The sequence below is a fragment of the Pipistrellus hanaki genome (genome assembly GCF_964339955.1).
Source record: "Pipistrellus hanaki genome assembly, chromosome: 10".
Lineage (NCBI taxonomy): Eukaryota > Metazoa > Chordata > Mammalia > Chiroptera > Vespertilionidae > Pipistrellus > Pipistrellus hanaki.
The window spans coordinates 37,734,416-37,750,504 of record NC_140512.1 but is presented as its reverse complement, the minus strand read 5'-3'; the positions used below and the strand labels follow the sequence as shown (position 1 = coordinate 37,750,504).

The following is a 16,089-nucleotide window of genomic DNA, read 5'->3' as shown; positions in this document are numbered from 1 at the left end:
CCCACTACCCATTTAAAAATGTTAAAATAATTCTTAGCTCCTGCATTGTCCAAAAACAGATGGGGCAGATTTGGTAACCCTATCCTAGATCATTTGAACAGTGATTAACTTGGGGAAGTGGAACTTGAGGGAGGTGTGTGTGTGTGTGTGTGCGTGTGTGTGTGTGTGTATGTATGTTTGTGTGTTGGGTGGGGTGCCCAATGAAACGCAGTACTGAAGGGAAAAAAGAATTTTACTTTTTGTTGTGATACAACTCTATACTTGAAAGATGTTGGACCATAATTATGGATTAATTATTAAAAAATTTTAATCTATTAGATAAATATAATCACACTTACTATCTAATTGCCTTTTTCCTTTTTTCTTTTCTTTTCTTTTTTTTGCATAGTGAGGTAAAGGGTGTTCTAGAAAGACTGTAGAGTAATCAAATTATAAAAATGTTGAATTCTAACACAGGGTTTTCTTTTCTCTTGGTTGAAAAGGACCTGGTCGCCTTAAGCTGTTAATTGCATTCCTGTCAACAGAGCAACCCTTAGGAATTTCTGTTTGCTTTATATCTAATCTGCAAGCCTCGCTGAACTTTCATTGAGAACAATGGTGTATACACACAGTTCCTGCATTCAGACCAGTTCCTTTCTTCCCCCCTGATTTTTTTTCCTGGTGTTGAACTCCAGCCAAACATTAAGTTACCTTGGGAAGTAAAAGGTAGAAGAGAGAAGAAAAAAAAAATCCCAAAGGTTGTATTTGGCCTCATTTTGGAAGGACACTCAATCTGACTTCGGAGAACAAGAGAAGTGTTTTTCGCATGAGGAGCATGAGAACGGGAGAGAAGTTCAGGGTTCTTTAGACAGCCCTGTTTTGTATGTTTGCAGGTGAGTGTGCTCTGGTTTCCATGCAGGTGGGGCTGCAGGGCAGGGGTGTGGGTGTGTGTGCTTGTCTAGGTCTATAAATCCACGCCCATTTTTAACCAGAAACATCCAGAATATACTTCCAGCAAGAGCACTGGCGAGTTCAGGTAAGCAATTATTTAATCAGCGGTTAAGCTCTGCTCTACTTAAGTATTCCACGTACTGCTATTCCGATGTGAGGTCTTCAGTAGAGGGTAGGGAATGTCCCATAAAATTGCATATTTTTCTTTTAATGCACTGGATTCTCTTTGCTGGCATTGTGCTTTTATTTTCTATGATGTTGTTATAAACTAGCACTGACCAAAAATGATCCTTCAAAAAAGTATGCTACAAGGAACACTTGTTTTTCCCTGTTTTCTTTTTAATGTTGTTTTCTTTTTAAAATAGAAATTGTATATGACATCTAAATAAATGGCTTATGTTAATGTACTTTTAAAAAAGTAAAATATTAGTGTCAAAAAAATATGAGATGATCACTGGCCAATGTTCACAACATCTAATTGCAGCCAACAGGTTATGGCCTCCTGAGCGGCTGCCGTAAGGCTGTCACCATGGCATTGCCATGGGTTCCCCAGCAGCTTAGCCTGGCACTGGGGTGAGGGAACCCTCAGTAGTCAGCATTCTCTTTTCCCGAGGAAAAACATGTTCGTCCAAAAATAAAAATATATAAATTGATCAGCTTTATCATATAATATATTTAATATCTCTTTTGCATTCTTTTACCAGAGAACGTAAAGCAAAAATTCAATATTTTGATTTTTTTTTAAGAACTGTCTTTAACAATAATACATAATAACTTGAAATTTGAAAAGAAAAGTGTGATTCCCATTCTACAATAAACTTGGCAGCTCTCAGTCAGGAAGGCATGAAGTTACACTTTCTCTGTTTGAATATAGATTTCACCTACTTTTCTGCCTCGACCACAGAGAACCTTTCCTGATGCTGCCTCCAGATTAGCTTCCCTAACCCTGCTTTCTATCCAATGCCCTTGGGAGAATCTTCAGGCGTCTTCCCCAGGAAAATGAGCTGATGCTCATAAAATTTTACGTAGAATTTCAGGTTGTTTTGAGCCTCCTGTCACTGAATCATAGACTTTTTGAGAGGTCACTGGATTGAGGTTAAGACCCTGCCCTAGATGGTTGCTTCCATTTCTCTGGCTGCAATTTTCAGCCTGAAAAAGAGTATCCTCCCAACTTTGGACTCTGTGGTCCAGATTCAGATGCCTCTTTTTTCTACTAAAATCTACCTTTCCTTTTTTTCAGTCTTTAAGGTATAAGATGACCAGTCCTTAAGGTATAAGAAGGCATTCTGAATGCTTTATGGTATTAATAACTTACAAGATTCTGATTTGACATTCTTATCAGGCACCATGGTTCTTTTTTAACAGGGTTTTTTAATAAAAATTAAGCACAAAGAAATTAAAAAATGGGTTCATTGCAGATTAGGAAGGGAAATGATTTAAATAGAGGGGGATTGCAGGGAGAGACCACTGACAAGGAAAAGATGCTGGATGAGGGGAATAAGAAAGCGTCTAGAGAACCCTAGAATCTATAAACTCCCCACCACTGGATTGTTCTCTCCATGACTATGATTCCTATAATACATAATGAACTTTTTAACACCGTCAAACAGTAAGTTATTTTAAGGTGCATTTGGCTTATTAATCTTTCAATTTACCACAATGCCTAATACAGTTACATATAGCAATATTCATGTTTGTGCAGAATCGCAAAATGGTCATTCTCTTCTTTTGGTGGGAAATTCACTATTAAATAATGTAAGTCCACAGGAAAACTGCTCTGAAGGAATCTATATAATAAAAGGCTAATATGCAAACTGACCAAATGGCAGACTGATTGCTATGATGCACACTGACCGCCAGGGGACAGGCGCTCAACACAGGAGCTGCCCCCTGGTGGTCAGTGCACTCTCACAGGGGGAGCACTGCTCAGCCAGAAGCCCGGTTTATGGCTGGCAAGCCTAGTGTCAGTAGTAGGAGCCTCTCCCACCTCCGCAGCAGCGCTAAGGATGTCTGGCTGCCAGCTTAGGCCAACTCCCCGGGCCTAAGGATGTCAGTCAGACATCCCCAGAGGGGTCCCGAACTGCAAAAGGGTGAAGGCCAAGCTGAGGGACACCCAAATGTACAAGTTCCGTGCACCAGGTCTCTAGTTTTAAATAAACATGAAAGATGTCTGTACATTTATATTTTGCAATAATTTCAAAACAGCACATGTTAACTACTTTTCACATGGGTTTTATATGCCACAAATGCTTTAACTGTACATCTAACAAGCATTATACATATCATGTAAGATATTATCAAGTGGTAGAAGTCTGGCTCAGATCCAACTCTAGACTTTTCATTATATCTTTTTTTTTTCTTTTTTCTTTTTAAATATATTTTATTGATTTTTTACAGAGAGGAAGGGAGAGGGACAGAGAGTTAGAAACACCGATGAGATAGAATCATCAATTAGCTGCCTCTTGCACACCCCCTAATGGGGATGTGCCCGCAACCAAGGTACATGCCCCCAACCGGAATCGAACCTGGGACCTTTCAGTCCGCAGGCCGACGCTCTATCCACTGAGCCAAACCGGTTTTGGCTTCACTTTTCATTATATCTTAACTTGCAGAGTATAAGGGACAGTACATCGACTTAAAAATACATTTGAATCCTAGCTAACCAAAGGATAACTATAGATGCAACAAACCTGTTCTTCTTTACACTTGTATTTAATTTATAGCAATCTGACAATAAACTTGATTGCTAAAAGAGCTGGTTTGTAAGCTGAAAGGCAAAAGGCTGAGTCACTGATGCAAGAGTGAAAATGATAAATGACTACAGAGGACTTGAAAAACAAGAATCTCCAAATTCTATTTTTCCCTCTGAACTCAATTGTAAGCAATAGTGTTCATGCCTAATCATATTATCTTGGCACAGAGATCAAGAAGAGTCAAAGGAATATGCATGCCTGCCAAAAGTCACCTTTGCATTGTACTTTAGAGTTGAAAGGCTTTTAATAAACCTGATCTTATATGAGTGTCACTGTATTGCTGTGAGCCCTAAAACACAGTCTAATGTGAGCTTTGAGTGCCCTGATCCAGTTTCCTTTCAACGTCATTGTACTGCTCCCAGCATGCCCAGAATGTGGTTTTTCACCAAGTGGACATTATTGAGTTGATAGCATTTTAAAAATATTTTATAAATATCAAGTGAATGAGCCCTGACCGGTTTGGCTCAGTGGATAGAGAGTTGGCCTGCGGACTCAAGGGTTCCAGGTTTGATCCAAGTCAAGGTCATATACCTTGGCTGTGGGCACATCCCCAGTAGGGAGTGTGCCAAGAGGCAACTGATCAATGTTTCTCTCTCATTGATGTTTCTGTCTATCCCTCTTCCTTCCTCTCTGTAAAAAAAAAAAATCAATAAAATAAAAATAAATAGCAAGTGAATGAGAGTTCTGGGAGGTTTTACCATGTCAACTCACATAAGCAGAGCAAACTCTCTGATTCTTAAATGACTGCTGGAAGTAACTACTAGATTCTGAACATTCTTTTCTACCACCTAGCTTCTTCTGAGGGATTCTCGAGAACACGTGATGTTACCCTCAGCTTTGGCCCTCTGCCTCTTCCTGGTTGCAGTTTCTTCCAACCTTGCCATCGCCATCAAGAAAGAGAAGAGGCCTCCTCAGACACTCTCAAGAGGTACTAGAATCTCATTTTATTCCCTATATGCAGCCATTTGGATGGTTTTCAAATTCCTAGTCTCTTATCCATATTTTACATTTAAACCAACTCAATGAATTGGAATATTTTGCTGTTTACCACATTAAAGTAGGCAAAAACAAAACCCAGAAAAGAGCAGTTGATTTTAAAGACTGAACCATCCCTAGCTGTTGTTGTTGTCTCAATTTGTTGAGCATTGACCCACACACCAAGAGGCAACCAGTTTCCGGGTAGGGTTTGAGTTGCCAGCTCAATCCCCAGTAGGAGCCATGTAAGAGGCAGCCAATTGATGTTTTTCTTCATCTCCCTTCATCTATCAATATAAACATATATTTTTTAAGTTAAAAAAAAAGTGAATCAAAGCAACTGAAAACCAATAATAATTTGCTATAGTGTTTATAGAAATAGTGATGAATTGGTTTGGTGGCCTGTAACTTTGGTAACCAGAGTCCTAGGAAATAATAATTGATGTCATAATGATATCTTAAAGGAAATTAAGATCTCTCAAAATCTGCTCCAATTCCCTATCTTCTATTCATGCAAAAATAATAATTTGGAATGATTTTATACCATAATCCCCAGAAATTATATTTTATTCTATCCTCTAAAAAATTTGGGTAAACAAATGTTTGCTATATTGACTCGAAAAAAACAACTGCAGTGATTTTTGACATCATAATCCAGGTCTATCATTGGCTATATGTTTAGAAAACATTTCTACTTTGTACTTAGTACTTTCCTTTGACCTAAAAAACAAATATATCTTCATCTGTAAAGAAACAGTTTATAGAGAAAATTCTCAAAATCAGCTCCTACATTTCCAGGTAACAAAAATGGGAGAAAAATCATTTATCTCCATATAGATAATTTAAAAATAGTAGTACAAACCTCAAAACACTTGACCACTACTTGGAATAGTATATGAATGGAGCAAACAAATGGAGACCGATTATAACATAATTTCAAATTTTAAAATATTGACTTTCCAAGTTTGTAATTTCTTAACAGCTGTATTGAGCACTAGACAATTAGCCATCAAAGTTCAGCCAAGTTATTTCATTCTGCTTTAGTTCAAAACCACAAAAACTATAAACTAAAAAGACTAGCAAGTTTTGAAAAAGAAGTGAATTAAAAGAAGAAGAAAACTATTTTCCTAAATATAATTTATCACGAATCTCTCTGTATAAACACAAGAGTTATAAAGCAATGAGCTCAGTAGTCTTGAGTGGTATACTAAACTTATCATAGCTAAAAATAGAATTGTGGTAATGAACCAAGTCATTGAAGAGAGGTCAAGCTCAGTATCACTTTTGGCCTATTGTGATTATGAGACGAAGTGTATAACCAATAATTATAGTGCAATATGGCTCCTCTACAATGAAATTCCTGAGAGCAGGAATTATGTTATCTCACCTTTACATACCCAGTGCTAGAGGAGTAAGGCATAGAGCAGATGTTCCTCTACTATTTGTAAGACTAAGTGTAACAGGAGCAGAGAATAGTAAACCCTCCCCTGGCTGAAATTCCATCATTGAGTGATATTTTCCACAGAATAGAAAAATTAAATAGGATCCCAGTCTCACTGGCTGTTTCTGAATAACTCTTATTTAGTGCAAAATATGGTGTGAAGTTACTACAGCAAAGCTGTAAAGAAACTCTTTCAGGATTATTACAGATAGAAGGGGTATTAAACCAACATAATATGTCTTCCAATGTTAAGCTACTAAAATCAGGCAAAAACAAGCCAATAACATTACTAGTGAGAGTACAAAATAGTGCAATCATCTGAATAAAATATAACAGTTCTTCAACTGATTAAATGTAGATACCAGGTGACCCAGCAATTTTATTCCTAAGTAGATAGCCCAAGATAAAAATATATTCACACAAAAGCTTGTATACTAATGTTCACAGCAGCATTATTCATAAAAGGCAAAAAGTAGAAACAACCCCAGTGCTCAACTGATGAATGAATAAAATGGGGTATATCCATACAATGGAATAATATTTGGCTGTATAAAGGAAAGCAGTGATAATACATGACACAACGCAGATGAACCTTGAAAACATTATATTAAGTAAAAACATCCAGTCACAAGACTACATATTGTATGATTCCAATTATATGAAATATCTAGAATAAAAAATGTATAGAGACATAAAGTAGATTAGGTATTTTTTTAGGGTTGGGGGAGAAGGGAGAAGTAAGGGGATGATAGCTAAAGGGTACCGGGGTTTTATTTGAAGCTATGAAAATGTTCTAGGATTGATTATGGTGATAGTTGCACAACTTAGTGTATATATATTTTTTTAAAGTGCACTTTCAATGGATAAATTGCATTTGCATGTGAATTACATTTAAATACAGTTGTTACCAAAAAAGTAAACAAAGCAAAAAAAGAAACAAAAAAAATCCAACAAGCAAAAATCATGGAAATGTGTTTATCGTACTTTATAATATTGCTTCATAATTTTTGGCCATCTTGTAGCCATGGTATCAAAATCAGAAACTGCAGTCTGACAACATGGGAAACATACAGGAAAATCTGGGTCTAAATTAGCATAGAAATATCTCTATTTTCAAATTGATTCAATCTTTCTTACCCATAAACCAAGACACTTCCTGAAAATACCCTGTAGTATTTCTGAATGTCTTTTGTGTGTTCTCCTCAATTATCTTATTCTTTAATCTCTAAAACACATTTCCAATTACCTTTATCACTTTTTAAAAGCTAGTGGATCTCTCTCTATTCATTGTTTTCCATTTCTCTAGCCTTTATTCTTCTGAATGCTTCAAGGACACCTGTGTTTATTGTGTGTCTCAATCATGAAACAACAGATTTTTTTTCTGAATCAAAATATTGAAGCAAAAATTTGGAATTCTTTTTTCCATTTTCACGATGTTTAAGGATTTAGAAGGGGTCAGAATTCCTTGGAACTCAAAATACAAGGGCACTATATAGTATGGTTCAAAGGTATTCCTACTAGACTTACAAAGTGTACAAAGATTAACTATTATTTTCTGCTGTTCATTCTGAAATCAGAGGTTTTGCACAGTCCAGAGATGTCCTTTCAATCATCACTAACAATAGTATTTATTGAGCACTTTCTGGGTTCAAGGACCTGACCTTTAGTGTTGAAACCCAATCACAAATCTCAGCCCTATGATCTGTAAGGATACCACCTCTTCATATCTAATTATAATTATACTAGAGGCCCAGTGCATGAATTTGTGCATGGGGTTGGGGGGGTGAGACTGCAAGAGGTTGGCTGGCCTGGGGGAGGGACTGTGGGCGGTTGGCTAGCTGCTGGAAGTTGCCTGTGGGAACACACTGATCCCCAGGGGGCAGCTCCTGCATTGAGCACCTGCCCCCTGGTGGTCAGTGCACATCATAGCGACTGGTCAACCAGTTGTTCTGGTTGTTCTGTCATAACAGTCACTTAGGCTTTTATATATATAGCCTCTATAAAGTATACCAGGCAACTGCTTGGTAGCTTACTAGTAAGTATCTGTAGATAGATATCTGCTTGTCACATGCCTACTTCAGAGCTCCTCTGTAGTCCTGAATCAATGCATTGATTTCTCTTCTATTCTAGGATGGGGAGATGACATTACTTGGGTACAGACTTATGAAGAAGGTCTCTTCCATATTCAAAAAAGGTAAAACACCTCTCAGTTAATTTTGACAGACCATATAGATACCTCTCACAGAAGAGCCAAACCTTTCAAGTTAGCTTTTGAAAAGATATCACACGCATTTGCTCTACTATCATGCAACTAAGAGTTGCCATTAGAATGTTTGTTTTTTTTTACAAACAAAAGCTCTCAATTAATTTCTTTTTAAATATTTTTTATTGATTTTTAGAGAGGGAGGGAGAGAGAGAAACATTTATGCAAGAGCCAAATGTTGATCAACTGCTTCCTATACACCCCCCTACACCCAGAAACTGAGCCCACAACCTGGGCATGTGCCCTAATCAGGAATTGAACTGGCAACCTTGTGGTGCCTGGGACAATACCCAACCAATTGAGCCACACTGGCCAGGGCTGTATTAATTTCTTAATTGACCAAGCAAGCTTTTGAATACAAGTTATATAAAAGAACAATATCCGTCAGTAGGCACAAAAACTTTTTCTCAGAGCGTTAAAACCAAAATGAAACCAAAAATGTTGAGAGAGGGAACTCTCACTGAGATTGTTTGTATACTGTGAGTTGTTACAAGAATGATAGGATGTGAAAATAGTCAAATATTAATAGCATTTTTGCAAAAACTAAAAAAAAAACAACAAAACACACACACACACACACACACAAAACACCAAAACTGAAATAAAAACTTTGACTCTCCTGAACTCTTATACCAGATGTTCATTAGCAATTAATATCTTGTTTATTATATCCTTTTATCTCTTGAGACAATTAATTTTTACTCTTATAACTAATACAATGTGCATAGCAATCTGGTGGTGAGCTTGTTAAGCTTCTGATTCCTGGACCCCACCCCAGAGAGCCTGAGCGGGTCTGGGAGGGAGAATTTCCACTTCTACTGAGCTACCTGGCAATGCGAAAGTCCTGGGGCCATGTGCTGGGTAACACTGCTACAGACTGCATTGCTATGCTGTGTCAATCAGACTTTTACTCTAAATCTTGTTATAAGTGTGAAAATCTTAAATCTAATTTCAATGTGCATTCTGACTCAGAGTTAGTCACCGGACTCAGTTCCACACCCTTTCTGTTTAGCAACAAGCCACTGATGGTCATTCATCACTTGGAGGATTGTCAATACTGCCAAGGTAATTTCAGCTCCTCAGATCATATTATATTTCCAAGAGAACTAGAAAAAGTGACCTGGTAAAAATTGTTAAGACAGCGCTCAGGAAATTCCATAAAAAAAAAGACAACTGCTATATCACTGTATCACCATTTTACTCAGTGCTTAAAGACTACAATGATGGTTAGCAATCTATTGAATAGAGTTTTATTTCCCTCTTCCTTCCACCAAAAATAAAAGGGGGGGTGTGTGAAAAAATTTGCTGTTTGTACCAATGCGTTACATAAAATTATAAAATTGGTGGCTTCATTAAATTGGATTATAACTCTGATATCTTCATTGTCAGACTCTATCCATTGTTGCTTCTCAGTGAAAGACAAAGTGGCCAGAGGCTAATGAACTGGTTACAGCCAATATACAAACACAAACAAATAGGAAATACTAGTTTGACTTTGCTATGTTATTTATAGTGAAGGTGTCTTTATCCTTAAAGCTGACTGGTGTTCATGTTATGTTATCCTCAACAGCACTCAAAACAGTGTTTGCCCAAAATGAAGAAATACAAGAAATGGCTCAGAATAATTTCATCATGCTGAATCTCATGGTACTTGGCCATTACAATGTTTTCTTCATATCACAATTCAATGGAAAGCTTAAACCCCTTTTTTAAAATCTATTTTTAAGACAAAAAGAGGTATAAAAATTTTGTAGGTATAAAATGTTATAGGAATTTAAAAAGGCCAAAATATATAATTTAATAAAAAACTTGTTCATATAAAATATTTTCAAAAACAACTGTCAAAAACAATGCAATCTGATACCAATTATTTTTTTGTCTTTTCTTCCTAGCATGAGACCACAGATAAAAATCTATCACCAGACGGCCAATATGTTCCTAGGATCATGTTTGTGGGTATGTGTATAATCTCATTACATCGGGTTTACAAAATCAATAGCATTCTTATTTTATTTATTTTAAATGCTAGTTCAAAGGAAGTCAAGTCTAACCCAGTAAATAATAACTCTTGTTAGCTCTATAATTAAAATTCGTTGCATCTATAATATATAAATTTAAATATTTTTAAAACTAATGATCCTATTAAACCAATAACCCAATATACTTTCTGTAAAGTTTCCCAAACTGTATTAACAGAAAACTATGACACACTAAAATGGAAAAATTCATGTTAACTCATCATAAATTTGTTTAACATTTATTTGTTTTAGATTAAGAGGCAAGAATGATTTTAAAAACATTTAGATAATGCATTGGTGAATTATTTTTTCTTTGCAGATCCTTCTTTAACAGTCAGAGCTGATATAACTGGAAGGTACTCTAATAGACTGTATACATATGAACCACAGGATTTACCAATATGTAAGCATTCACAGATTATCTTGAACAGTGGGACTTTAGAAAGGTCAAAAAGGTCCATGATGCCCTACGTCAGTGCTTCCCTACAAGCAGTACTATCAACGAATCAGAATACTGGGTTACATGGTGGTGGTAGTGTTTAAAAATGCAAATCCTTGCACCACCAGCGTGTCTCCGTGGTTAAGGGGCCACCTATGAACCAGGAGGTCATGGTTTGGTTCAATTCCCAGCCAGGGCACATGCTCAGATTGTGGGCTTGATCCACAGTTGGGGCATGCAGGAAGCAGCCAATCGGTGATTCTCATAATTGATGTATCTATCTTCTCTCCCTCTTCCTTTTTGAAATCAATAAAAATATATATTTTCAATAATGCAAACTCTTATCTCCTATCAAAATCAGAATTTCTAGGCACCTCAGAACCTCTTTTTTAACAGGAATGTGTAATAATTTCTACAATCACTAATTTGGAGACCACTAAAAAGAATAGAATATACATTAAAATTAAACTTTAAGAAAGCCAGTTCATTTTGTGGGTATCCACAATCATATATGATTTCCGCAAAGTGGTAATAATTAAATCTTTTTCTCTCCTTTTAATGCCTGTAATCAAGGAGATGCAGTCTGTTTTAGGATTTTAATCTAATCTTTACAACATTCATTGTCAATTATATTTAACTAGAAGCCCAGTGCACAAAGTTGTGCACCAGTGGGGTCCCTTGGCCTGGCTCTCCGACATCCCCCGAGGGGTCCTAGATTGTGAGAGAGAGTGCAGGCCAGGCTGAGAGACCCCACCAGTGCACAATTAGGACAGGGGAAGGACAAGGGAGGTTGGCCAGGCAGGAAGGGCCTAAAGAAGGGTTCCAGGGTATGTCTGGCCCATCTCGCTCAGTCCCAATCAGCCGGCCCCCAACAGCAACCTAATCTACTGGTTGGAGCGTCTGCCTCCTGGTGGTCATTGCATGTCATAACAGCTGATTGACCAGTTGACTTCCTGCCCCCTGGTGGTCAGTGCACATCATAGTAAACGATTGAGCGGCCTTAGCATTATCATTAGTATATTATGCTTTGACTGATTGAACAGCTGACCAGACAACCAGACACTTTCATTTAAATAGGATAAGACATTGTGAATGTCAAAACCAATGATACAGATAAAAAATGATTAATTTAAAAAACAGACACTCTCTCAAAATCTCTCTTATAAAACTGTTTAACATAAAGAAAGTTGATTGACCCTATCTGAATGGTAAAATCCCTAAATATACACCTTTAGCATAGTGTGTGTGTGTGTGTGTGTGTGTGTGTGTGTGTGGTGAGAAAAAGAACTATATTAGATGTCAGGAGTTCAAATGAGGTATATTAAGGCATAATATTCTTTAATGTTGTAAATAAATTCCATGTTTTCACAGCCATTAATTTAAATGGGCGAATTTTAGATTTCAGGGGTTAAAAGAACATACTATCTGGTACTTTCATTTACTAACAGAATAATATTTTTTTATTTCAGTGATAGAAAACATGAAGAAAGCACTGAAACTTATTCAATCAGAGTTATAAGAGATTACCTCGAGGAGGTCAAATGTCATGAAGACGACCTTCTGGTGAACTTACTAATACTAAATGTGCAACTACATGGCCTCTGTAAGGTTACCATTTAGATTTTTAATGTGTTTGAAATATTCTTTATGAAGGTAAAGTTACATTTCAATAAAGGTCAAAACCTGAGCATAATAAGGTAGCATCAGCTTGACTTCTGTCTGTATCAGTAGCAAAGGAAGCTTGCCACGAACTGGGAGTGAAATTAGGGTAGAGAAAGGGCGCCCTTCCCTGTCCCTCCACCATGTAATCTAAGTTTAATTCTGCTCCTCCACTGTACTGAACCTGCCTGTATAAATCATTAGTAATGGGCATGCTGCCAGAGGAGATGGAGACACTGGCTATTTGCACTTTTAACAGCATATTTCAGAGTTAACCATTTGCTTCTTTTCTTACCTTAAATTTAAAAATTAATTGTAATAAATTTAAAACATTCTTAAAAATTTTAACGGTGTGTTTTCCTTAATTATTCCTTAATTATTGGGTGAATCTGCAATACCAGTATTTTTAATAATTTTAGGAAAAGTGTCCCTGCCTCTAGAAGACTGAAAATGTTTTCCAGGTAACTGGCAGGAGAGGGTTACATCCCTTCGGAAATTATCAAACACACAAACTGCCAGATCAATTCTTCACAGAAAGCTCTGGAGGATCAGTACCATGTCTTCTATTCCTTTAAATTCCTAATTTTTTAATAGAAAAACTTCCCAGAATCTGCTGGGAGAAATTCTCAGAAGTGAGAGAATGTTTGAGACAGACCAAAATGTTCCCAACCCATAGGACTTGATTGAATTAAAATAATTTTAATTATTTTTATATATAAAAGTGCACTTTAATATGAGATAAATGTGTAAAAATACAATGTCTATGATATAGATTTTTTTTTATTAATTCCAATGTTTCATGATTCAGAAAAAAAAAAGTTTTTCCAAGTTTTATTTTATCACTATTCCATTCGCTTTAGTATCTGACTTATTGGATATGAGGAGTTTATCCAATAAGATATCAGTGCTAGATATCAGTGCTAGATATCCATGTGGAAAAGAATATTAGATATCTTATTTTAAGTTTTTAAATTTTAGACCAAAGTCTGGAAGTTGATTTTTTTTAATGAAAGCTAAGACATCCAAGTGCATTGGCATTCTATAACTTAATGACTTAAAATATAACTAAGGTAATATAGCTGATTCCATTGTTGCATTAGTAATGCAGAAGCAGAAAATGTCAGTGGTCATTTGCTGTGAAGTAAGAATAGGTCAATTGCTCTTTTAAGAACTAATAAATAAAATAAAACGTTCACTATTTTTTCTCAATTATCATTCCTCAATTACTGAATGATTAGTTTATTCTTCTTTATCACAAAAATGTATGTGCCTTTGTATTTAAACATACATGTGATTATATGTTATTATATGCAATTTAATTGTGGATATAATCATAGAAGCTAATATTTAATATACATATACACCACAATCATTTGGTTAGTTACATTAGTCAGTATAATCTTATAACCAATTCAGTTTTGTTCTCTACCCTACTTCAACAATTTAACTCTTTATCCTACTTGATATTTCTATATAATTTCTTCACTTTATGAAATTAGTGGTTTAGATTTTATCAATTCTGAGGTTACCCCTAACTTCGAAATGTAGAACTGTCTTTAGAATATATATACTATACAGGATGGAGCAAAAATTGGTTTACAGTTGTTCATATGGGAAAAAATACACTAATAAATAATCAGACAAGAATAAACTATGTTTCACATACTCACAGATATAAACCTACTTTTGCCACACACTGTGTGATTTCCACTTCTTTTAGCCTTGTAAGCTCCAAAAATTATTTATTCCTTTTTCAGTGCATCCGGTGTTAAGAATTAAATTACTAACATCAACTACCTGAAATAGCACGCTCATCTCTGTGTACAGGGATATTTACAAAGAAGTGTTCAGAGCTCTCATTTGCATTTTAAAGAGATATAGCAGTCAAAAAAGTTACAGATCAAAAAAAAAAAAAAAGATTAGAATAGTCAGTAAAGGATATCAATTTGATTTAAATTGGAGATAAACAAAAATGTTTTAATATAAGTATATACTGTGCAATATTAAGACCTACTTATACTAAAAATGTATTCGTTTGTGTGAAATTCAAATTTAACTGAGAGACCTCTACTTTCATTTGCTATCCACAGCAACCCTCAGTTAGAATGACTGTGCTAGATGTTCCTCCTTCTCCTCCTCATTCTCTTTCCCCTTACTTTTTTGCCTAAAATAGCAAATTTTTTTTTATATTTCAATTCAATCTCTCAATTTCTGAGTTTGAAAAAATACTCAATTATTTTATAGCATTTAATATTTCCCAAATATTCAAACATTTCATTTCTACTCTTCACCAGACTCTGTGTTTGGTATTGTGGACCAAAAGACGAACTAGGTCAAAATAGGCAATGTTGTTGCCCTGCTTTTCATAGGTTAGGGATAAGGTCTACAATGATGGAAATAACTCCATGTTATGGAATGTAATAGGATGATGTAGGAGCAGCAGACAACTGGCCCAACCTTCTCATAGGGTTGTGAGGCTTCACATAGATGCAGAACCTGTGAATCTTGAATCCACCAAGGAGAAATCAGTACAATGAAACCGAGAATAAGGCATAATGTAGGGGCTCAGTGAATTTTTGTTCACTGGGTTAATTTCAAAATACAAAAGTAGGCAGAGTTTTCTTGGTAGTCTTTCAAAAGTTTCAATTAGGCTTAGAAAGATATTGTGCCAAGCTTAAACAAACTTACCTTTTAACATATTGATTTACAGCCTATAAAGATTTATAGAGATTTGCTTGTGAGTTTACAATAGTAAGCCTTAAAACACATTGCACTTAAAATGGTACGTAATACACAGTCTGTTTATTTACAAACATCCTTGCTAAGTAAAAGATAAGCTTTTTCCCCATTTTTAAAAAGAATTATTTCTTGTTCTAGTTGGTTTTCTCAGTGGTTAGAGCCTCTGCCCATGGACTGAAGGTCTTGGGTTTGATTCTGGTCAAGGGCATGTACCTCAGTTGTAGGTTCAATCCATGCTGCCTGCCCAGGCATGCAGGAGGCAATCAATAGATGTGTGTGTCTCTCTCTCTCACATTGATATTTCTCTTTGTGTGTCTCTCCCTCTCCCTTCCACTCTAAAAATCGATGGAAAAAAAATATCCTTGGGTGAGGATTTTAAAAAATATGTTTCTTATACAATGTCTGTCTTTTTCACTAAATGGAAAGCACCTGAAAGTTCTCTGTCTCTCTCTCCCTCTCTCTCTCCCTCTCTCTCTCTCTCTCTCTCTCTCTCTCTCTCTCTCTCTCACACACACACACACACACACACACACACGAGCATACTGAACAAACTGTGAATTTTGAGCAAGCATTCACAGTAGTATGCCATTAGATGTGTAATTCCCCTGGTGTTTTCAGTGATTAACTATGAATTCTACTTTGTAAGCATCATTTCATAAGAGATTAAACAAATCCACTGTCTACAACTTTGTAATCATGCAACTGGATTTTTCCCCCAATCAATTACTGTACATTATGGAAGTATATTAGCATTATTTCCAGGACAAGACACTGTTACTATTTAAATTTTATGCGCCCCCCCCCCACCCTACCCCCAATATTCATAGGCCTACATCCTACACCCCCAGCACCTCAGAATTTGACCCTGTTTG

The 16,089-nt window shown here is 36.1% G+C and overlaps 1 protein-coding gene across 2 annotated transcripts; it reads left to right on the top strand.

Moving 5' to 3' along the window:
- Positions 1-584: 584 nt before the first annotated feature.
- AGR3 (anterior gradient 3, protein disulphide isomerase family member) lies at positions 585-13,526 on the top strand. 2 transcript variants are annotated; one of them, XM_084896291.1, is made up of 8 exons: positions 585-872; positions 4,476-4,611; positions 8,230-8,293; positions 9,375-9,427; positions 9,933-10,009; positions 10,255-10,318; positions 10,700-10,783; positions 12,289-13,526. In XM_084896291.1, the coding sequence occupies exons 2-8, from the start codon at positions 4,506-4,508 to the stop codon at positions 12,336-12,338; spliced, it is 498 nt and encodes a 165-aa protein (XP_084752417.1). In that variant the 5' UTR covers positions 585-872; positions 4,476-4,505; the 3' UTR covers positions 12,339-13,526. The 2 variants fall into 2 exon arrangements, with proteins under 2 accessions (XP_084752417.1, XP_084752418.1); XM_084896292.1 differs by lacking the exon at positions 585-872 and adding an exon at positions 976-1,015.
- Positions 13,527-16,089: the final 2,563 nt, after the last annotated feature.

What these genes read in the sequence shown, in the direction of transcription:
- AGR3 (XM_084896291.1), top strand. Translation starts at nt 4,506, where the DNA reads ATGTTACCCTCAGCTTTGGCCCTCTGCCTCTTCCTGGTTGCAGTTTCT. An exon ending in TCCTCAGACACTCTCAAGAG is followed by an intron (nt 4,612 to 8,229) that starts GTACTAGAATCT and finishes CTTCTATTCTAG; the next exon opens with GATGGGGAGATGACATTACT. An exon ending in ACCACAGGATTTACCAATAT is followed by an intron (nt 10,784 to 12,288) that starts GTAAGCATTCAC and finishes TTTTTATTTCAG; the next exon opens with TGATAGAAAACATGAAGAAA.